The sequence below is a fragment of the Dendrobium catenatum genome, unplaced genomic scaffold, assembly GCF_001605985.2.
Source record: "Dendrobium catenatum unplaced genomic scaffold, ASM160598v2 fragScaff_scaffold_1398, whole genome shotgun sequence".
NCBI lineage: Eukaryota > Viridiplantae > Streptophyta > Magnoliopsida > Asparagales > Orchidaceae > Dendrobium > Dendrobium catenatum.
In genome coordinates this window covers 806,284-831,333 of record NW_021319860.1, presented here as the reverse complement: position 1 = coordinate 831,333, position 25,050 = coordinate 806,284, and the positions used below count along the sequence as shown (strand labels likewise).

Below are 25,050 nucleotides of genomic sequence, written 5' to 3'. Positions count from 1 at the left end.
GGCCTCTAAAAAAATAAAACTCTTAGTACAATAAAGATTAATTGTAATCTGACCCATCTAAATTTTATTTTTTTCCAGCTATTTTTTTTAATGCAATATACCCCTCAAAAAATCGTAAAGCCTCTTAGCCTCCGATATTTTCATCTAATTATATTGAACTAGGGGTGTCAATTCAGGCCACCGGGTTGGATTTGAATCGAATACAAATTGACCCGGTTCGAAACGAGTCAACCCAAACCCAACCCATTTTTTACAAACAGGTTAGCTATTTCAACCCATCCCCGACCTGTGTTGCAAGGTTGACACAACCCAACCTAGATTTCTAGATTTGAATGAAAAACTGCGAGCTGGCCTACCCTCGCCTGTAGAGTAGACGAGCTTCAGTAGCATGCAAAGCAATGCAAAGAGACCTAAAGTGACGCGAGCTGTCGAGCAATGCACGCGAAGTGACTAGACGGGCCGGTTGGGCTGGTTCAGAAGGAACCGGCCTATCACTAACACATACATTATATATGCAAGTTTTGATCATAATACCTCTTTATTTATAATCAAAACTCTCAACCAACAAATCAAGATGAGCTGCAACCTTAAACATTTTTTTTTTTTTCATTTTCATAATAAACAAACCGGCTCATGCTCAAAACCTTAAGAATAAAACTCAGGCTCGAGCTCGATTTATTGATCAAGCCAACAGTGTCTCGAATCATCTTGACCCAGTTACACCCCTTCTTGATTATCTTAAATGTAGCAGCCTTTTGAGTTTCCACGTCCAGCACATTGGTTGGGCAATAGATACGCTTCTGCATCCAACAATGCACGTAATTTAATCTGAATAAACTCATCGGAGTGCCGCAATGATTTAAAAGTTGAAACATTTGGTACTAAAAAAAAGCAACCATTCACTCAACACAACAATGCAGAATTAGAAATAAGTGCTAGTAAGGTCTTAAATATTGCAATCTTCATCGAACATAGCAAAAGTTTACACTAAATAGGGAATATTTCAAGTAATTTTAAAATTGAAGATAGTTCACAAAAAACAACTAACAAAACGCAGATGACTGCTAGAAAGCAGAGCAAACATTGAAACTGGAACTGTTTAAAAAGCAGTGGGAGCAGCAGCGGCTGCCCTCTTCCTCGGTGCAGCTTGGGTTCCTGCAGGTAAAACAACAATATCTTAAGTTACAACCTTGGGTTATAGATTATCTCAATTTAGAGAATCAGAAAATGAGATAAAATCCCAAAAAAATCAAGAATGTGCTAAAGATTCTATAGAAAGTGGCTTATAATACCTTCTCTAAAGTTGCTTTTGAACCTTCGAGGTAAATGGCGAAGGTACCTCATCCTGCCTGTGCCAGTAGTCTTCCGCCTGATTGCTTTGATACTCCAGTTGTCTGATTCATGATTTGAAACGATTGGAAAGAAAGTTAGGTTCATCCTACCGACAATCTTTGAAATAAGTACCAGATCATAAAAATAAGTATTTACTGAAAGAAACTTGCTTACTTCAATACTAAATGGTGTAAATTTAGGGAAAGCGGATTATTTATTTGTTGATTATATTGCTAATAACAGACTTTACAAAAAGCAGCAACAAACATGGGGTCGACTGTATGAATTCTTTTCTTCGTTATTATGTCATGTTAAGAGTCAAATTCTCATTTAAATCTAATAAAGCAATGTCATTTCTAATATTTTCTAACCAATTCTTTTTAAGGTTAACCTCTACCTTTCTTAAAATAAGTCATCTATTTTCCTAATCGGGTCATCAGAAAGCTACCATTTTATGTGACCAACCCATCTAAAGTGACTCTCTCTAATCTTATCTTCCACCGGAGCTACTCCAACCTTTTCACATATATACTCATTTCATATTTTGTCTCTAAAAGTAAAGCGACTCGTCCACCAGAGCATCCTCATCCCTGCAACATTTAACTTAATATTATGCTTCTCTTTTGATGGCCAGCATTCTGCACCATAAATCATTATAGGTCTTATCACCATCTTATAGAATTTTCCCTTAAGTTTGAGGGAGACTTTTTCTATCATAAGCATTTACAATAAGCCATGTCAAAAAACAAATGTTTTAGTTTAGCAAAAGCTTAACAATGAAATTTGCATTAAAATGATAATTCCACTAATAAATAAATAAATAATACAACCTAACAAATTAATTAAACGGCATGTTCATGTTGACCATAAGGCCATATCATTCATCAAATAGAACTACTTTTACCATAGAAAATTGAAAAATATTAGTAAACCCCCCTGTTCCAGACAGCATAAACAATATGATTCACAAATCAGTTGAAATAGGCAGGATTACCAAGCTGTAACTGCTTATTGATCGTATAAGCAAATCGTTACAGCATCCTCTGTAACGTCCAGTTCAGGACAGATTTCAGATTGCCCAAAGCTTAAGTTCACAATGGTTTTTTTGTCATCAAGAAGTAAAGAAAAAAAACTACTGTAATGATGTAACTGAATATAATTTAAAAAAAAAAACATGCAAGTGGCAATTTCCCACATTTATCAAAATCCAACCATTTACCATCATCAAGAGCTCCAGTTCTTGATAATCTAGATAATAGACAAGGTATTAAAAATATTTCAGTTAAACAATATAAATAAGATTTTAATCAATTTAGATATATAAGAATCAATAATAGTAATATCGTAGCTAACAATCTAGGCAACGAAAAACAGATGAAAAACAGATGAAAAACAATCCTGCAATAAAATATTGCATGAGTTTAAAAATATATTGAAAAAACAAATGAAAAAAATATGACGTATATTATAAAATTAAAAAGGAGTTATCAGGGAAGGAATTGCATAAAGGTGAATTCTAAAGTTCAAATGAGATGCTTACTAACATATCTCATTCAGAGTTCTAAGAAAATCTACAGTTAGCCAAATGAGCGGACAAAAAACATTTTAACGCCAGTAATATGGAAGAAGAAGATTGTGATAACTACAAAGAATTCAAACATGTAAGTCATACAACAAAGCTATGGAAGAAAATTATGATAAAAAGACTCAAAAGAATTTTACAAAAACATCAAAAAATCAATAATGGAAACAATTTCATTCCTAAAAGAGCGATGAAAAAAGCATTGAAAATAGAAAAATGATCTTCATATGATTTGCAATGATCTTAAAGAGATACAACTGAGTATCATGAGAATTGACTTGGTGCACTTGAGAAAAAAATCCATGAGTCAGGTTGGGCTGTCAAAAAAAGCTCATCATTCACGATTCATCTCATTAAGAAGCTTGTATTTGATGATGCGTCCATTAAGCAAACCAAACACAAACAAATATTTTGAACTCAGATTTTTAAATGAGCTATACCCAACAAACTTTTGTTCAATCATGTTCGGCTCCTTATTGGCTCAAAATAAATAAACAGATGAATATATCTTTAATTTAAATATTATAATTTTTATATTTTTAAGATTTACTAATTAATTAGTGGATAAACACATTCACAAAAAATTTTAAACAGAGTCAACTACAAATAAACTAAATTTCAAATGAGTAAAACTCAAAAAAAATTGTCAAATCACTCAAGCTCTGCCCATTTAACACCCCTAATATAAACGGCATGTTTAAACTATTATTAAAGCAATATGGCAAAGGGGAATTTAGTGTTATATTTGGTGATGAATAAAGAGTATTCAATTAAAATGAGAATGCATCAAAGATGTATATTCAATTCAAACATTTATGTGTTTGTTATGAAGATGCTTATATGAATAACCTCATATTCAAAGTCAGACACATTAGTGCATACATTTCATGTCATGTATGATAAATTTTAATTAGTGTGGCATCAACTAAAATCAATAACAAAGGAGAAATCAATTAGAAGATAAATGGTTTAAGAATAGCAAAATATAAATCAAGAATATGACATACTCTTTTGGTAGGGATAAAATTAGCATTTATTAGCCAATATTACTAATGGTACATGAGTGTGATAGATTTACGTATCTCAAACTGCTATATAGAAAAATAATGATATTGAAAAGCATGTAAGTTCTATGACTAAGCTCCTAAGGATGGATGTTTAATAAAAGTATTCTTGCATAATTTAATGGATATTAAAAGTAGATTTTAGAAAATTGCAATTACATTAGCTATCTTGTATGAATTTACGCAATCAGATTAAAAAAACACAAATAGTTAATTTTGACTAAAAATAGATTGTTAAAATATATGTTTGGCAAAACAGTGAAGAAAATATTAAGTGATAAGTATATTAAAAGATTGTGTTAATAGCATCTATTGAAGATAAGGTAAATCATAAGAATGAAAACAAATGGAGAATAATGATTCAAATAACTAAAAACGGTTGGGGTAAAGATGATGGCAAATCATAATAATGAAAACAAATGGAGAATGATGATTCATGTAACAAAAAATAATTGGGTTAAAAATGATAATGATGGGTATTTCTAACCCAATACCACTAGTAATATTCGTAGAAGTCCTAATTTTTTTATCATTTCAATGTCTTTTAAAATAATGTTTAGAAAATATTAAGACGACATAGTTATGACTGTTAGCACACCGTGAGGACTGCCAGCACACCATGAGGATCACCTTCCCCTGCTACCAAACCTGCTCCACTGCACCTGCCATAGCACTCTGCCACCAGCCGTTTAGCACATTCTCTATAACCAATTGTCCTCTACTTATCTCTATATATATAAACACTCAGGTATCTGAACATAGACATACAATGCTACAGTATATTATACAAAAAAAAATCTCTTTTGTTGTTCTTCTTCTTCTCTGCTACTCAATCTGTTTCGAAGGTCCTTGCATGGTATCAGAACCTCAGCTTAACCGCAATCTACCTACAGTCTAATGGCCAATCAAGAATCAGTTGCTTCCCTCCCACCAAACTCCAACCTTTCCGCCTCCATGGCTGAGTTCATCGTACCTCCTTCCCTCAAATTCCTCATATCTAACCTCAAGCATATTGTCCCTACACAACTTACCAATAACAACTATGACATTTGGCAACTGCAAATCTATCAGCACTTCTCCGCCAAAGGCTTTGAGGGCTACCTCACCGGCCCTTCATCTACTTTTGCAAATGACGCCTACCGCCTATGGTATCTTATAGACCGCAACCTAATATCAACTCTCTTCTCCACCATATCACCATCTGTATTACCTTATGTGCTCGCTCTTTGCAGCGACACGAGGTCTGGATCACCTTGAAAACGTCTACAATCCACAAATCGCTTCCGCGTCATTTAACTCAAAAACGAGCTTCACCATATTCAAATGCGCGACTGCTCAATGACCCATTACCTTGCTCAAATCAAGTCCCTCATGGACAACATTGCAACGGTAGGCTCACATATCGACTCCGAGGACATCATCCTATACATCCTAAACAGCCTTCCCACCACCTCTAACTCCTTCAAAACAACTATTCGCACCTCTCTGAATCTCATTAGCTTAGATTCCCTCTACTGATTAATGTGCAACGAGGAAATCAATCTTCTGAACAAAGATCTCAAAGAAACCACTCATCCATTGGATACTACTGCTCTATTCTAAAAACGCATTGGCCCCACACGCAATCGCTCCACAAGCAACAATCCTGTTCGTCCCTCGCGTGGCCAAGAAACCACACCTCGCCCATCATTCTCCTCCAATTGGTCGCCCTTGTCCACACCATCTCCCTCCAACCATCTTACCTACCAAATTTGCGGCAAACCGGGACACTGAGCACTCAACTGTTGGCATCGCTGCAATTTCCACTTCGCGCCAACCTCCTAATGGAACTCATGTGCTCTACTCACACAGCAGCATTCATCTCCCATGACCGAATGAGTACTTGAATATGGCACTTCAACCCATCTCACATCGAACGCCCCTAATCTATAACAACCCACACCATATCAAGGGGTCGATTCCATCTCCAAAGCCAAAGGTAGCTCTCTCCCCATACAGCACAGTGGCTAGGGCCTCCTCCCTCTAACTTATTCCACCCGTAAACTTTGTCTTCAAAATCTCCTCCACGTTATGTCTCTCTCTCTCACTACCTTCTCTCTATATCTACAGGACAATCAAACTCTACTACATGGTCACTGCCATGATGCCATTTACCTAGTACACATTTCTCCAATCAACAACTCAATTGTGCTCCATGTACAACTCCACCTCCCTTTGGCAGGTGCATCTGGCCATCCCCATCACCGTCTTTTATCTACATGAGCTAAACACATACCATCTTTATGTAATTCCTCTTATTCATACATGTGTATCTCTTGTAATGTGGCTAAAAGCCACAAGCTACCTTTTAATACAAGCAATTCATCTTCCACTACACCGTTTCAACTAATTCATTCGGATGTCTCGCGACGTTGTTGCCTTCTCTCAACGGCTACAATTATGTTATATTCAAAGCCGACTTCACAAGGTTCTGTTGGTTATACTTAATGAACTCCAAGCAATAAACATTCAATAAGTTTCAACAGTTATGTTCTCTAATTAAAAACACATTCAATTTCCACGTCAAAGCTCTACGGTCCGACGGGCCAACGAATTCACAAGCAAACTCTTCAGAACCTACTGCTTAACCACGACATCACTCACCAAGTCAGCTATCCTTACGAACATAATGGATTAGCTGAACACAAGCACCGCCACATTCTCAATCTTACCAGGACACTCCTTCACGCAGCTCACCTTTCCCTACACTTCTAGGTTGAGGCTTTATCAACCTCAAACTATCTCATCAATAGCCTCCCCACCAAAGCCATCTCCCTACAAATTCCCTACCACAAACTCCACGGCCATCCTCCATCCTACACTCATCTCCGAACATTTAGCTGTCCTTGTTTCCCTTGGTTGCAACCTCAAGCCGCTAACAATCTCTCACCTCGCTCTCAAGAATGCATATTCCTGGGCACTCAACTTCTCATAAAGGCTATAGATGCCTCAACCTTCACACCAACATAATTCACATATCCTTTCATGTTGTGTTCCATGACCAAATATTCCCATACAACTCCTCATCAACCACCACATCTTCAATATTCCCATATGGTCTGATGGGCCAGCAAATTCACAAGCAAACTCTTCAGAACCTATCTGCTTAACCACAACATCACTCACCAAGTCAGCTATCCTTACACCCCCGAACATAATGGATTAGCTGAACACAAGCACCGCCACATTCTCGATCTTACCAGGACACTCCTTCACGCGGCTCACCTTTCCCTACACTTCTAGGTTGAGGCTTTATCAACCTCAAACTATCTCATCAATAGCCTCCCCACCAAAGCCATCTCCCTACAAATTCCCTACCAAAAACTCCACGGCCATCCTCCATCCTACACTCATCTCCGAACATTTAGCTGTCCTTGTTTCCCTTGGTTGCAACCTCAAGCCCTAACAATCTCTCACCTCGCTCTCAAGAATGCATATTCCTGGGCACTCAACTTCTCATAAAGGCTATAGATGCCTCAACCTTCACACCAACATAATTCACATATCCTTTCATGTTGTGTTCCATGACCAAATATTCCCATACAACTCATCAACCACCACATCTTCAATACTCCCCCACCCCCCCCCTTTGGCCCGATGGTCAGGTTGGTCGTTATAAGGCTCATTTGGTCCCCAAGGCTTCACACAGGTGTATGGCATCAACTACACTTAGATGTTTAGACTCATCGCCAAGATGCCCACTATTTGAATTCTTCTTACCTTAGCTCTTCATCGTCACTGGTCCATCCTTCAAAAGAATGTCTCTAACGCCTTCCTACAGGATGAACTTCAGGATGAAGTACAAATGATACAACCGCCCGGGTTTATTGATTCTCAATACCCCAACCATGTTTGTAAGCTGCACAAGTCCATTTATAGACTCAAGCAAGCCCCTTGACAGTGGCTCCACAAGCTGACTTCATTTCTTCTTCACTTCGGCTTCTTTTTCAGCAAACCCAACCCACTTCTCCTCACCTACTTAAAATCTATCATATAATTGTATTTACTGATCTATATTGACAATATCCTTCTTGCCAATAACGATTTCTCCATCATTCAGAACCTCCTCTCGCAATTACAGGCCACCTTCTCCATCAAACAATTCGATGAGGTCTCTGTATTTCTCTGCATTCAAGTCACTCAGACGGATGCAGGCTTCTTCCTACATCAACAACACTACACTCGTGACCTATTAATTGCAGTTGGTCTCGCAAATTGTAAACATGCTCTCACACTGATGTCCCTCAAACCCCCACAAGGAAAATCTGTCGATCAACTTTATAGTGACCCACATCTCTATTGCGGATTTGTTGGCTCCATTCACTATTTAACCATCACAAGATCGAACATCACCTTTGCTGCCAATTTGATATGTCAACATATGCACCAACCGACAAATAGGTACTACCAATCTCTCAAATGGCTCCTTCAGTATGTTCAAGGCACACTACACTATGGCCTAACTCTAACTACAGGTGATCTTCAACTCCGCACATACGTTGATGCAGACTGGGCTGCCGACTCCACTGACCGAAAGTCAATCATTGTCTTTTGCACATTTCTAGGGAACAACCTCATCTCTTGGTGTGTCAAGAAGCAGGCAATTATGGCCAAATCTTCGACTGAAGCAAAATACCGCTCCCTCTCATCCACCACTTTTGACGTCCTATGGCTTCATCACCTAGTGGTTCAATTTCAACTACCTCAAGCCTCGCGGACCACCATCTATTATGACAATACTTCAGCTATAACACTCACAAACAATACAGTATTCCATGCTAGGACCAAACATATCGAAATTGATTACCACTTTATCAACAAGCACATAAAAAACAAGGCCATAACAGTTTCTCACATCAACTAGGCTAATTAACTTGTTGACCTCCTCACCAACTCAGTTCTGCCAGTCCTGCTCCACTGCATCTTCTATAGCAGTCTGTCACCAGTCGTTTAGCACATTCTCTATAATCAGTTGTCCTTTACTTATCACTATATATATACACACTCATGTATCTAAACATATACATACAATGCTATAGTAATTTATATGAAAAATAATTCTCTTCTATAATTCTTCTTCTTCTTTGTTAATCTGTTTCATAGGTCCTTTCAATGACATCTTATCATTACTCCATTAATATTCTTGAATTCATTATATCAAGAGTGACCGTATAAAAAAAAATATTTTAATTAGTTAAATGGGGCTCACAAAAAATCTGGTGACAACATGTAGCAATACTTTAAATTTTTATACTTACCATGTATGCAACCCAAAAAATAGCCTTTCTATGGAAAACTCTTTGATGGTTAGTTTCATGCATTAAGAAAAACAAGGTAAGGCATCTACCCTTGCAATCAATAAATCTATTTATCCTATGTCAACTAGCATGCAACACTTAATAGTGATGAAAATAGAATAATAATTCATAGTGTTCGGATATGGCAAGTAATAATAAAGATGTGTCGCCGCCTATTGAATGTTCAATTATAAAAAAACTCGCACGTTAAGAATAGGTAGTATTTAGACAAATATACTAAGAATGCATGTAATACAAAGAACTTTTCTTTCCAAAATGGATGATTCCATGCAATAGGAAAAGTAGGATAATTAATATTTCACCACAAGCAATAAATTAGCTAAGTATATTTTCGTAAGGCATTTCACATTCCACAATAAAACTTTATGCAAAAGGAAAATAAAATAACATAGAAGAACATTGAATAAGATGAATTATAGTAGAACACTACAATAAATGTTTGGGCGAATAATCGACACCAACTAGAAATAAATAATACCAACCAGAACAAGTTCTATTAGCAAGTCCTTTCATGCACAAAGCAAATGTGGGCAGCAGACCATTTAGACTCGCTTTGTTAAAAAAAGCACATTTTATACGCAAAAACTATGTTTCTTAACAGCCCACACTGGCAATGATAACAAACTGCTTTAGGGATCAAACATTTATGAGAATAATCATCTTCTATTGTCTTTCAAGTTACAATTAATAGTATAACATCAAAACTCAGGTGATGAATATGGACTTGTGTATAAAAGAGTGATTAAATACCTCCAATTTCATTAAAAAAAGAAATATTCCAACAAAATCATACTTTAATCTAGAGTTCAAAGTTATTTTTTTAGCTTCAACCAGGTACTTGTCACCAAAACTTCCATAAAGAGCAAGTATCCCCAACATCCACATAACCTTTCAACGCAAACTAAAAATCAAGCATACAACTTAAATTTTAGAGAAAAATATATATATATATATATATTATATGTCTGTTCTTTTGAAACTGGGAAAGAGCAATAAAGAAGAAAAATGAAATTAAGATAAACATAATGGAAGCACGTAAAAGATTAATAAAAGAAGAGTCATTGAACAGAAGTTCTCTTTTAGCTTTCAATTTAAAAAAAAAAAAGAGAAAAAATATCTTACCAACGAATTGGAATTGTGGCCACGTTTATTGGCAGCAAATGTATAGATAATAAAAAACATTGCTACAGTTTGATGACATATAACATCAACATATGCAATTCATAAACAAACGAATTCTCAATGCTTGTCCGATAATGGTCATCCAAGCATAAAACTTCATAATTATAAAAGAAGCAAAAAATCAAAGAACATTACAGAATATTGAACTTGCATATCCTGCAAACAATAGCATCCTCAAATATCAATAAAAACAGTTAAACATCCCAGTCTAATCAGAAAACACAAAACATAAATTGCACGATTACTCCCAAAAAGTTCGAGAACAAAAAAGGTCTGAATCCTTGCTTACACTTGCGGATGCGAGCGGCCGGATAGCCGCAGGAGGAGCATGTGCTCTTCTGGAGGTGAAAGCTCCTTCTGCCGCACCTCACGCAAAGCGTGTGAGTCTTGTTCCTCCGCTTACCGAAAGAGCCCGTGCCTTTACCCTAAAAAGAAAAATTCAAGCAGCTTTAGAGCTTACAAGCTAAAATTCGCGTTTTACATCATGGATCTCACCATTTTCGCTTGGCGGACTGCGTGGAAGAGGCAGCGTATGAAACCCTAAAAAGATCGAAGTTCTTATTGTAGGCCTTCTTATAGTTCCATGCCGTGAGTTCAATTACCTTTTTACCCTTTTATTTAAAATTTATACTAAGTTTATTATTTTTTATGATATCATTAAGGTTATGTTAATCATAAGACAATTATCATTGCTATAGCGATTACAAAATGATGTTCAAATCATGGAAATCAAATGATGTTGGTTAGATAACCACAAATATACGATTTGTAATAACTCTTATGTGCATTAGATTAATTATTTATTAATATCGTGTTAATGATCAAATAGAACCACATTTAAATTCTGACATTTTTTAAATTTTTGCATGAGAGCATTGTGGCACTGATCTAGTTAGCATGGTGATTTTTGCTTCTTTGTTTGGAGAGTTCTAAGTTGGTAGGCACAATGGCATTGTAGTTGGGCAATGCAATGTCAATGTCTTGGATCTCTTGTGTTTTGGGAGCAATGTTGTGACGTTTGCACTAAGTCTCTAGAAAAAATTAATATTTCATTTCATTATCCATTTAATATCCCAAAACCCATAAAAACCCCTATTTTCAACCGTTGTAGTTGGGGGTAAGGAGAGAGAGAGAGAGAGCAAAAGAGAGAGGAGAGAACATTTTGTTTTAGGAAATTTTCATCCATCAACCTATTTAGCAAAATTATTCTAATCAAGGTAATTGACTTTAACTATACTTATATTTTTGATAATTTTAATTTTACTCAATTAATCTTTCCTAAATCTGATTAGAATGCATTATCTCCTAATTTTAAAAAGTTTTCACTCTGTAACTTATTATATGTAGTATAAATGACTAATCTAAACAAATTAATATGATCATATTATAATTTTACATGTATGATATTTTAACTAAATTGATCAAGATAATGGCGTGTATAAAATGGGTAAAAGCTATTGTATATGATATAGACATAAAGTACATGGCATGCAAAGTATTATAGTGCATCTGATATGACATACATTCTAACATTAGTATATTTCTATATTTGTTATACGAGTCTATTGTTATTCAATTGTACAAGAATGATTTATATGTTGCTTGTTTCATTAGATATGCACATTAAATATGATAATGTTATTCATTATACTATGAATAATTTTGACATATATGTGTAAATAAGAATGGTTGGCTATTGTCATTGATTGATTCAAGCCGGTTGTAATAAGATACCTTGTACAAGAGAGTGAGATGATGAGCTTTCATTTAGATGAGATGTTTGTAATGTGAACCCAGTACTAAATACAAGAAGGGAATCATACGGGAATAATATAATATGTCATGAGTGATGGCTCTTAGAAGAAGCCACCTAACTATGATTTGACTATCACTAATTATGACTTGTATGACAAGATGCAGGAAAAACATATGATTAAGGAGAGAGAGAGCAAAAGAGAGAGGAGAGAACATTTTGTTTTAGGAAATTTTCATCCATCAACCTATTTAGCAAAATTATTCTAATCAAGGTAATTGACTTTAACTCTACTTATATTTTTGATAATTTTAATTTTACTCAATTGATCTTTCCTAAATCTGATTAGCATGTATTATCTCCTAATTTTAATAAGTTTTCGCTGTGTAACTTCTTATATGTACTATAAATGATTAATCTAAACAAGTTAATATGATCATATTATAATTTTACATGTACGATATTTTAACTAAATTGATCAGGATAAGGGCGTGTATAAACTGGGTAAAAGCTATTGTATATGGTCTAGACATATAAGTACATGACATGCAAAATATTATAGTGCATCTGATCTGACATACATTCTAACATTAGTATATTGATATATTTGTTATACGGGTCTATTGTAGTTAAATTGTACAAGAATGATTTATATTTTGCTTGTTTCATTAGATATGCACATTGAATATGATAATGTTATTCATTATACTATGAATAATTTTGGCATATATGTGTAAATAAGAAGGGTTGCCTAGTGTCATTGATTGATTCAAGCCGGTTGTAATAAGATACCTTGTACAAGAGAGTGAGATGATGAGCTTTCATTTAAATGAGATGTTTATAATGTGAACCCAGATCTAGATACAAGAAGGGAATCATAAGGGGATAATATAATATATGTCATGAGTGATGGCTCTTATAAGAAGCCACCTAACTATGATTTAACTACCACTAGTTATGACCTATATGACAAGATGCAGGAAAAACATATTATTAAATGTGTTTATTGGCTTAAAATATTATGTATTTTGTGTATATAACATAATTTCATTTGATTAAACATTATATATTAAGAGATATGCACATGCCAGTGATAACTTGACTAAAATTATAGAAATATGACATGCATTCATAATCAATTTCACATGTATATATGTGGTGTGCGTACCTTGATAGGCATGGATATGTTGCATTGATAATAATGATAATTGCTCTGTCCTTATAATTGATACAAACTGATCAAGTAACTAAAACATTGCATATGATAGTAGTTTATGTAATACATTAATACAATTAATGTGATTACACTAATTCATATGCTATTACATAATAAAACATTTCATGTGATGCACTTGAATATGATTGAATATGAGATTAAAAATTAAAATATGCATATTGATTATGTTTTGTGTGGGTATTATAGTTATATATTATGGAAACTAATTGGGTTGTTAGTTTTATCGATTATGTTGTTTATATATTTCAAGGATGGATAAGGACCCAATAGAGTGCGGCCGGTTCAGTATTACTGGTTTTACATATTTTAATTTTTGTTGCTCTTTTTTTTCATAAATGTTATTGATAAAGTTGTGCGAGTGATGAAGTTCATGACTACTGTAAATGATTCTTTTGGGACTTGATAGTAACATATGTTTTGATGTTGATATGAAATGAGCGTTAATTTCACTATAAGTTAGAATATAAATGGTTGTAATGGCTTTGGGAGAAGATAAAAGACAATTCTTTCCAAATAGGTTGTGGGTATATGTTTGGTGTCTCCTCATCCAAGTTATCATATTAAGGGTACCTTTAAGTTGGGTTGGGGTGTGACATGGTGATAGTCGAATGATGGGATATAAACTATCATAGCTAGAGGACAATAGTTAGATGGTGAAATTCAGACAATGATGATCTAATGATGGCAGTCAAATAATGGCGATATTTGTAGGTGATCGTCAACATCAAGTATAGCTACTGAGTTTTTCAATGCTCCAAGCACTTTCCAAACTCAAAAAATTTAACTCATGTGGAGAATGTGGGTCTATTATTGTGGCTTGGGAGCAATATTTTGATAAATCAAACCATGATTTCATAACACTATAAGATGTGTCATATTGAATCTTTTGATTATAAATTGATTATTTGGCGTTTAAATACCTTAATGATATGGGGCTTGTTTGATTCATCTCGTCGAGCTGCTATATTTGATCATAAGCATACGAGATTTATAGACAATTTAATTATTTGATTAATGTCATGATTTTTTCAATCATACTTCATGTGCATAATTTGGGTTCATTTGACGGGAGTCGCATCACGCGACTGACCGCTGACGCGGAGCCAAGGATTGAGCGATAGCAACTCGACTCGATGCGTCAGAGTCAGGTCTTTTCGAGGGTAGGGCAGGTAGGACGGGGTAGAAGACTCGGGCATAACCAATTCCGGGTCAGTTTCGGGTTATTTTCGAGTTTCGGGTCAATCCGAACACAACCCAAAACTCAAATCGGGTCAGTTATTTGAACATGAACCTGGCCCGTTTGCTAACTAGGTTGAACTGAACCCGGATTTTTTCAGGTCAGGTTCGGGTCATGTTTTGGGTCGTGTCAAAATTTGACACCCTAACTTTGAGTCTAAAGAGGTGTTTGGTATCATATTAGATTAACTTTAGTGGGATTTAGTAAATCCTATAAATCCGAATTTAATAAATTACGAGGCTACTAAATCCTTAAAAGTATTTGATATGATAAATATTAAATACTGTTAAATTCTAAGAAGATGTTTGACAATGTATTTCAAAATTTATTGTAGTCAGATATTTAAATTGTATGATTATCAAAATTATTAAGTTTGAATTACTCATTAATTATTATTTACAATATTAATTATATATTTAGTGATATATATTTTAAGTTATATTATTTTAGCTAATTATTTTATATTTAATTACTAATATATCATTAATTATTCAATTAAGTTAAGTTAAATAATTAATTTATGCACTAATTATACTATTAATTATTTTATTAATGTTTAAATTATATTAATTAAGTTAATCAATAATAACTTTGAGGCGTTAGGGTTTGCCTTTCGTCGGCAACCGGGAAGACTTTCGTTTTTTAATTATCAAACAAATACGTTCATGAACATATCTATGAACAAACACATTTATAATAAAAGCAATTGTACATGTAATAAAGGCAATGATTATTTATATTTATTAATTTTATAGTCAAATATTAATTATTTTTATCTAGCTTATTTACGAGTTCAAAATCGAAAACGAATCAAGCTTCTTATCGAGCTTAATATCGAGTTTGTTCACGAACTTCAAATGATGTTGTTCGTGAACATAAATAAGCCGAATACATTAGTGCTCAAGTTTGTTTATTTAAGAATATAGTATTTAAAATATTGTTCAAGTTTATTTGTTTAGCTAATTAAACGATCACAAACGAACTTTAATCGAACCGAACAACCAAAACGTTTGGTTGGCTTGCGGCCTTAGATTAGGATTTACCGAAATTTATGCCCTAAATCCCTAAATCCAGAATTTACTGAGTCGCCGGATTTAGTTGCGCTCGGAAAGGTGTTTGGCTGGATTTAAGTGAACACAAATCCGATACCCAACACCCCCTAATAGTGTTAGGCACTTAGGCATGTATAGGAATTATTATTGCGTCCTCCCACCTGACGTAGAGATGCGTCCTCCCAAAGCTAAAATCGCGCTAAAAAACGAGAAATGCCAAGCAAATACCGAGCAATACCAAACAATAACAAAGAATATTATCATGTGAAGATCAATACCGAGCTATACCGAGCAATACCGAGCAATAAAAAAAATACATAGTTTTTCCTAGAGAAAACTCGGTATGTGCTCGGTATAACTCGGTATTGGTCTTCACATGATGATATTCCTCGTTATTACTAAATAATATCTAGCCAGAGCAAAAACCGAGAGTACGCATCTCTACGTAAGTGGGAGGACTCCAATAAAAATTCCATGTATAGGGTATGCTTTTCCTCGTTTCCATGTCTTCGTTGCTGCTTCGGCTTCGCGTGCTACGGGGTGAAGTAGAGTTTTGAGAGAGTCGCTGAAGGAAGCTGTTTGGCCTCCTTCGACAACGTCGTTCCTGTCGGATCGGAAGTCACGACGGGAGCTTGCCGCCTAGGTAATGATCTTTCACCCCCTTCGCGCGCTTCTTTGGCTAAACTATCGGATTTAGGAAAAAGATTCATGTCTGGTTCCGTAGGTTATAATATAATCCATTTTTCCGTTTATTTTTTTTGTTTTTTTCTGTTGGATAGATTTGTATCAATGAAGGCACTTTTCAAACAACTATGCATAACATATTCGATTTCAACATTGTTATTCGTATCTGTAGGTATTTTTGGCATGGATATTCCTATTCCCCAGGATAAGTTGGTCCTGGGGCATCCCGAAGAAGCTAGTTCCTCCTTAACTCTAAATAAGTAAGCACACTCATATCCTGGTTTAGCGAATATATGACGTGTTAGTTGTAGGAGTTTACTACTGTATCAATGTTATATCCTTCATTCAAAAATCATTTGAACTGTCTAATGGGAAAAAAATGTAGATACTTGAACATTGCATTCGTCAATACAAAGTTCCTTTTGTTTTAGTGAGCGTAAATTTCTATTAATCTTTGTAAGTTGACACGAAAAGGTTAATTATGATAAGGCTAATCATGATGATGATGAAATTTCCAATGTGTGGTTCTCTTTTACATTTTATGCGGTGATGCTATTCACAAGTTATTGTGAGCTTCCACTTGTTAAGTTTTTTGATAGCTTATGCACATTAATAAAAAACATCTTTCTAGTATGTATTTTCCTTTGTGTACTTTTTATGCAATTGTCAGGAATTCCAACTTTGTTGTTCTGGTATCTCCCGGAAGCTTCAATCCTCCAACATACATGCACATGCGCATGTTTGGTGAGTTTTTTAAATGTCTTCTAATGTTTTTTACTGTTCTTGAAAGTAGGATATCTAATAGTTATATTATGCTTTGTGGTCAAAGATTCATGTCTGGTTATTGTATTTATTTCTATGATATATATATTTTTTCTGATAACGAGACATTCACTTGGGCAAATGTGATGATTACCTTATCTTTCTTACATTGCATTTTACCTGTAAAATTTGAAAACTTGTAATGCTGCATTATGCTGAAATATTGGAAACTATACTGACCATATGATGAATATGCATATAAGGATATGGATCTTAGTATCTATTTTATATAAACCAGAAAGTTGAATTTATATCCATGTTGTTATGTAAACTTATGTAGGGAGGTGGCTTGGTGAGTTGTTGGAAGTCTGTTTTGAGGTTGTTTTGTGCTTAAATTGGAGGAAGTTGGGTTGATTAGGAAATGGATTAGAATTTGAATTTGAAAGGAATTTGTTGGTAAAGGTGCTTCGAAGGGGTTAGGGCTGGGTGGATCATAGGGATTTTAGTGTGATAGTGTGATGGTATGTAGGGGTGTCAATTCGTGTCGGCAGGTCGTGTTCGGGTCAGACCCGAATTTGACCCGGCTGTAACTGACATGACCCGGAATTGATTTCGGGTCAATTCTGTAGACCCGAACCCGACCCGGATCGTGTTCGTGTCAACACGACCCGACACAGAAAAATTTAAATGACGACGCTGCTACTTTCTCCACGTCCGACTGCGGCCTTCTCTGCCGCCGCTTCTTCTCTCAGCCGTCTCTTATTACCCCTCCCCTGCCACAACTTTGTTGTTCCTCCCGTCTCCTCTCTCGCAATTGCTGCCGTTTCCACCGCCACTGGCGATCCCATCTCCACTCATCGACTTCCTTTCCTCCTCTATATCCATCGCTGAGGAAGCTGACCCCGACGGACCGCCTCCAGCTGAGCTCTCGCCCGAGGAGCTTTGCCTTGCTGAGTCCTACCGCTCCGTTCCTGCTGTTCTGTGGCACTCCCTGCTCAAATCCTTTGCCTCCGAACTTGCTTCTCTCTCCACCGCCACTGCCCTCGTCCAGTGGCTTCTCCGCCGCCGCCTTTGTTTCTCCTCCGATCTCCTCTACTCCATCCTCATCCACTCCCTGGGCCGCCACCGCCACCTCCAACTTCTTCTTCCTCGCTTTCCCCTATTTCCTCGCCACCACCTCCTCTAATTTTTACGGGTTGAAATCGGGTCATATTCGGGTTTCCGGGTTGACCCGAACACGACCCGAAACTCAAATCGGGTCATTTTCTCTAACCCGAACACGACCCGTTTGCTACCCGGGTCGACTCGAACACGGATTTTTCCGTGTCGTTTCTGGGTCGTGTTTCGGGTCGTGTCGAATATTGACAGCCCTAATGGTATGAACATGGAATGGTGATTGCTATAGTGAGGGTCGAGTCCTATGGGGGGGAGAAGGATCAACCACCATGGGAATATAACTCTTTTGCGAAAGCTTTTACCATCATATTTCTGATCGCAACCTCGTATTTACGACTGTTATAGTCATTTATGATCCGTCATAAAAACTTGTGGCAATTAAATTAAGACCTTATAGAATGATCTCAGATATATATTAGGATTGTATTAGGCCGCAAATACATGGTTGTGAAGATCTCCCTTAAAACAAATGACCACTTATTGCGATTGTCTTGATTACAATCTTGAAGCTCCATAATTTTTTTGCAACTAGATTCAGTTGTAACGTCTTATAGACCAGCCATTATTTGGTTGCATTTTGAATTTATACAACATGCAAATACACAAAACGTCAAACAAGACAACTGTCACTATATATGCAATCAATTTTCAAATTAATAACTCAAAATAACTATAAAATTAACTCAATTTCAAAACAATTTGACCCAAGTATATATGCAATCAAATTTCAATTAACTTAATTTTTATACAAATATTAATATAGTTTCGTGCATGAGTTCCTATGCAATAATTTTAAAAATTGTTGTCATCAACAAGAAACACAAAAAAACTTAAAATGAAGTAAATAAAACTCTCACTCCTCACTTTCATTATTGTTATCATTATTTTCATAGTCTTCATCATCATTATTGTTGTCGTCTTCATTTGTATTATCCTGAGTACCGACCAAAACACCTATTGCTGTAGCTTTTGTTAGCATAGACAACATGCTTTCTTAGACTTCTCACCGTGTAACCAATTATTCTTGATGCTAGCACCATTTTGCTCTCTATGGGTGGATGATCATCTTCTATCCTCATAATGACCTTCAAATGTATATATGTGGCCCCTAGTCACCCCCATAGTTTTCATCCATACATAAGGCTTGAACTCATGTGGCGTAGCATCCTCCACACCATATTTTAGCTCATAGTTGCCTCATCGTTTTTGTTGCATATATGTGTCATTATTACTTATTCTTCATGAAAGTTAGCAAGCAAAATTATAATTCCATGCCTACAACAAAGTCATGGGGAATGAGATTTTATGTAAGTCATTTGTCCCTATCTTCATACGATTCCTTTGGAGGAGCTTAATTTTTGCTTGAGCTCTTTTCAATTATTTTCTTTATAGTGCGTAACACATTAAACAATCATTATAATAAGATATTTATTTTAATATCTTGATATGTAAAGCTATTCAAAACTAAAATACTGCTTATGTCATGACCCAACCCAAAATCTTGAATTAACGAGGCATAAACAGACGATCGAACAAATATCATTATTTTTTGTTAATAATAAATATTTAATAAACTAAATATTCAAATATAACTAAAGAGCTACTAAAATAATTTTCAATCAAAACATACCATAAAACAATTCTTACCTATTTCAATTGACCTTCAGTACACAAAACATTCTTTATTAGCCATTTAATCAACAGGGGATATACCTGAAATTTCAATTTAATAATTTGAGTTTTCAAAAATAAACTTTATGCTAAAAAAAAAAAACACACAAACACAAACTATGATTGAATAATAAAAAGACTTGTCTTCCTTCAAAATATCAAAACACACACTAAATAGGACACGACAAAGCTTCTGACTACTCTTAGAAGCCACCTTAAATTACATTAAGACAAGACACGACGCAACTACGTTGCAACTTACAATTTTTAAATAGAAGAAAGATACAGATGGGGCGGGAACTGTGGATAGAGAAGAAGGGGTTAGAAGACCGAGACGAAATAATAGAGGGGAAGGTAAAAGGAGGCTAGCTCGCAAAACGCCTTGAGGCTCATGCCTCAAAACGCCTTAAGGCTTACGCCTTGCGTCATGAACAAAAAACGCCTCAATACCCAGATGCTCAATTTTAAACATTGGTATGCGGTAGCCTTATCGATTGTGTGACATCCTTTTACATGTGAAGTGGGAATACTGTGTTGGGTAGTATTGTCTGGGCCATTGGTTTGTCAGGTTAGAGCCCTCTGTGTGCTTTGATTTGGGTGTTTTTGGAGCTATTGTGCATTGATCATTTTGGTGTTAAACTTGCATCATTTGGAGGTCGTTTGATTGTTGAGATAATTTCTTAAGTCAAAATTTATTGTAGGTTTAGCTTGTTTTGAGTTAGAACTCATGTTATTTGAAAATTTTATTCTTGATTAAACAGAAATTTTTACAATTCCTACAATTATCACACAATATTCTACATCTCTTGTAGATTTTGTGGTTTTTCATCAATGGACTTTGTTTGCTTGATGCATTTTTTGTTAATTATTCATATGCTATAGCTTTTTAGTTGTTAAGGTCATCGTAAATATTTGTCGTATCAGGTTATATGCTTAGTAATGTTGTCTTAAATACGAACTTCCGAATGTCTCACAAGTCACAATTCTTCCTACATATAAGCTGCTCACGCATATCACTTGTTGTGGATTTTTATGCATATGTTTAGATATATGATGATTATAATGTTCTTTTGGATACTTAGCTAATGCATTGTGTATTGCGTTCTTGGTTTAGAGCTTGCAAGGGACGCATTAAACTTACTTGGATATTGTGTTATTGGAGGCTATATGTCACCAGTGAATGATGCGTATAAGAAAAAGGTACCTTACATTCCATGTGAGTTAGCATCCTCATCTGTATATATTTCTAACAATGTTTGTTTTACTTTGTTTAGCTTGTAAGTATTTGTTTTATATTATATTATTTAGTTTTGTTTGTGGGTCTATAGTCGAGGTATGTAGACGATTCAGTGATGCACTATTTTGAATTTTATTAGTGACCTTGTAAGTATTTGTTTGATATAATTAGAGTTATTAGATGCTTCTGTTTATGTAGCAAATGTAATGTTAGTGGATGTTTTATATAAACATTTAGATGATGAAAAGTATCATATGTTAGGAATGAAAATGTTATTTTTATTTTTGTGGCACTCTACAATACTTGTAAGGGATATAGTAGAGTATTGTTGTAGAGTGTTACAACACAATAAAGGAGTTCAACAATTGATATAATATTCATATTCGACGTATCGCTTTTCTATATTGAAAAATAAAGCTTCACAACTTATAATGAAGCTGAATTAATCTAATATTTCATTGATAATTAAGCTATATAGTGCAACTAAAAAGCCCAAATTTTCATTAAAATATCTTACATATCTCCCACTATCCCTTAACATAACAATTTACACAGCAAAACATAAGCCGATTTTAAGCCTGTTTTTACTCAATCTTAACCTTATTTTTCCTATTTTTCATAAAAAAACTGTCAAAATAAAAATCTGATGAGCTTTGATGCTTTTAAAGATGTCTAGCTTTATGACATGATTCAAATGTACAAAAGATATAATTAACTTACAAGTTCAATGATTATATGTAATCAAGTAATGCATGCTTTATAATACATCATTATATATATATATATATATGTATATAAATTACATGAATGAGATGTATGTAAAGACCACTTAATATTAATATGTTCACATGAATAAAAAAGGCAAAATACACATCATGATACTACAAGAAAAACAACATCATGTTAATTGTAATTCTTTAATCTTAGATTTAATCACATAGACATTTCATTTAATTGAACATCTTTTCTTTCACATTTCATATCATATATTACCTGAGAATGTGTTATGTTAAGATGTGTCTAGGTCTAGGTTATTTTTAGCCCATTGGCTTAATCATATTGAAATCACATTGCCTCCATAGCCCGTACTCTTCATCATATTGAGGTCGCATTGCCTCCATAGTTCTTAGGCTTCCTTATAGCCCGCATGCCTCCTTGTATCGAGGTTGCATTGCCTTTGTTTGGGTCATATTGCCCACTGTGGCTGCACTGCCCCTCTTGCACATCACTTTAACATGATATTTTCTCAAGTCTATCTATATTTACTTCATCAATTATACTTTGTCATACATCAATTTAAAATAAACGGGTATACAATGCATTTATAAGAGGTCTGTTCATATCACATGCCTTTCATTTAATACTGTAACCCATTTATCAAAACATATGATTCCATTCAATATTATGCAGAATTGCTAACGAGTAACATTCTAAACTGGTTCTGGTGTAAGGGTACATTAAAGAGGCTAATGTACTTGCTTTATGTATTAGAAATTACATATATTACCTCCGCAATAAGTTACTTCCGAAATTTGGATAGTTCAAACTAGCCTATGTGAATATGTCGCCTACAACGATCCAAATTTTCTCAATTTAACAATTCATATAATTTATATTTGAATCAAATACTTCATTTAAAATTTTAATCCAAAAATGACTTTTACCTCAATATTTCCTCTCCTTATATGCCACTTAAATCTTCACATTTTCCCTCCCAATATATTATGGGATTCCTAAGTAATCATTAATTAAATTTACATCAAAACTTTACATAAAAATAATTATTTACTCCATTTATGCACAAAATATAAAAAATATAATTTCTTGCTTTTTTCCTTCCACTTATTTTCCTTCTCTTCTTTTTCTTTCTCTTCTTCTTCTCTCTTTTCTCTGTTTTCCTTTTACCTGATCACCATCTCTTCTTCTTCTCTCTTTTCACTGTTTTCCTTTAACCTGATCACCATCAGCGACCTGCACTTGAACTCCATCTTCCCCCACCAATGCATACATGGATAAGTGACTAAGCCGAACTTATAAATGACCCCGTTATAGTATTTTGTATAGATGAACAATTATCAAAATTTTAACTTTTGGAAATTTATTCAATTGACATTTAATTCAATAACTTTCACACATTTACAAACTAACATATGCTTTTATATATCAATTTACTTTATTTAATGAGTAGAATACAATGACTTTTTTTTTGTGATTTTTGTGGAAGTTGGTATTTTTGGGTATATTTGAGTTAAAGAAAATTGGCATGTATCTTAGGGGTTGTTTGGTTGCCTGAATTAGGAGTGTAAAGTAAAATAATTACTTGTATTTACTAAATTTAGTTGTTTGGGTACTTTTGAGCGGAACAAAAGGAAATCATCAGATGCATTAGGCGTGTATTACGGATTCTGTTTTGCGTGAATTAGAAACCCGCTCGTATTGAGCGGGTTATAAATTCATCGGAACAAAAGCTTCGATCTCGTCGTGCTGTTCGGCTTCATTGCACGATAGGCTTCTTCGGCTCCTTCGTTCTTGTCCGACTTCGCTCCGGCAAGCAGCTTCGGAGAGAGTTCGTCACGACCCGTCTCTTCCATCATGGCCCGCCTCCCCTGCCCCGCCGTTTGGCAGATGTGTCTCTACATCTGCGTCAGAGCAAATTCCCAATCTTTTGCCAACACTGGCGCGCTCGTCATGGCATTAAGAATTTTCCGGCGAGCCGCGGAATCGTGCTCGGCTTACTCAAATGCTTTGTTGGTCTCAGCGGCGCTATTTTCACCCAGCTTTACTTGGCGTTCTACGGCAGTGATGATTCGAAATCTCTCGTTTTGCTTGTTGCTTGGCTTCTGGCTGCTGTATCGCTTGTGTTTGTGTATAATGTGCGTGTAATGGAGCCGCCGCGTGGCAGTGGCGTTGGGGATTCAACAAAGCCTTTTTATTATTTTATGTACCTCGCCGTCGCTCTCGGCGGTTATCTGCTGGTTATTATTGTGGTAGAGAAGGTTGTTTCGTTCTCTCGTGCCGAGATGATTGCCAACGGGGCCGTTGTTATCTTTCTTCTCGTCATCCCTGTCGCAATTGTAGTGAAGGAAGAAGTTAACAGCTTGAAGCAGAGCATGGCTGTCACAGAGCAGAGGAGAAGTAGCATTGATGGTGATGGTGCCCTCTTCTACTATAAAGATTTGCCTCTTTTTATCTTTATTTTTATTTTTTATTACTTTTGAGCCCATTAAGATTTCATTTTGAAACATTTTTTGAAAAATTATCATTTTAAAAAAAATTATCTCAAATAAAATTTGAAGTCAAATTAACATACAAATTACAGATGAGATATTTGAATTCAAAGATCAAGATGAGCTGTATTTTTTTTTCTTTTAGTTAATGAGAGGTTGAAAGATTATATTATTAATATTATTTAGAAATTTTTACATACATAACACTTAAATCTATTAAAAATACATATTTAACATCTAAAATTTCATATTTACTAATATACTACCTAAAATCCCTGTTTTAACCAATTCTAACATTTTGGTTAAATCTTCCGTCAAAAATCACTATTAGCGACTACCTTCTTTGTTAATGGCCTTCTTTCACTGTGAATATAAATATTTCATCGCTTCAATGGAGTGGTAGAATGTAAGGAAAGGATAATTTTATGTGGTATATTAGTAAATATTATAGTTTATGTATTAAATATATATTTTTAATAGTTTTAAATATTATGTAT

The 25,050-nt window shown here is 35.0% G+C and overlaps 2 protein-coding genes across 2 annotated transcripts; one reads left to right on the top strand and one right to left on the bottom strand.

The window, feature by feature from the left end:
- Window positions 1–922: 922 nt before the first annotated feature.
- LOC110097348 (60S ribosomal protein L37-1) lies at window positions 923–11,107 on the bottom strand. Its single transcript, XM_020823663.2, has 4 exons — window positions 11,013–11,107; window positions 10,807–10,942; window positions 1,293–1,394; window positions 923–1,155 (listed from the first exon to the last, which is right to left on the bottom strand). The coding sequence occupies exons 1-4, from the start codon at window positions 11,013–11,015 to the stop codon at window positions 1,100–1,102; spliced, it is 297 nt and encodes a 98-aa protein (XP_020679322.1). The 5' UTR covers window positions 11,016–11,107; the 3' UTR covers window positions 923–1,099.
- A 5,131-nt stretch (window positions 11,108–16,238) lies between these two features.
- LOC110097349 (nicotinamide/nicotinic acid mononucleotide adenylyltransferase-like) lies at window positions 16,239–21,605 on the top strand. The gene is made up of 4 exons (XM_028699835.1): window positions 16,239–16,439; window positions 16,653–16,740; window positions 17,151–17,224; window positions 21,204–21,605. Exons 2-4 carry the CDS (start codon window positions 16,664–16,666, stop codon window positions 21,368–21,370), a joined length of 318 nt encoding a protein of 105 aa, XP_028555668.1. The 5' UTR covers window positions 16,239–16,439; window positions 16,653–16,663; the 3' UTR covers window positions 21,371–21,605.
- The last annotated feature ends 3,445 nt before the right edge of the window (window positions 21,606–25,050 follow it).

Excerpts from the sequence above, each read along its gene's own strand:
- LOC110097349 (XM_028699835.1), top strand. The coding sequence starts at position 16,664 with ATGGATATTCCTATTCCCCAGGATAAGTTGGTCCTGGGGCATCCCGAA. Across the intron at positions 16,741-17,150 it reads TCCTCCTTAACTCTAAATAA|GAATTCCAACTTTGTTGTTC; the intron begins GTAAGCACACTC and ends TGCAATTGTCAG. Across the intron at positions 17,225-21,203 it reads CATGCACATGCGCATGTTTG|AGCTTGCAAGGGACGCATTA; the intron begins GTGAGTTTTTTA and ends TTCTTGGTTTAG.
- LOC110097348 (XM_020823663.2), bottom strand. Across the intron at positions 1,395-10,806 it reads GGCCGCTCGCATCCGCAAGT|ACAACTGGAGTATCAAAGCA; the intron begins GTAAGCAAGGAT and ends ATCATGAATCAG. Across the intron at positions 1,156-1,292 it reads CAAAAGCAACTTTAGAGAAG|GAACCCAAGCTGCACCGAGG; the intron begins GTATTATAAGCC and ends TTTTACCTGCAG.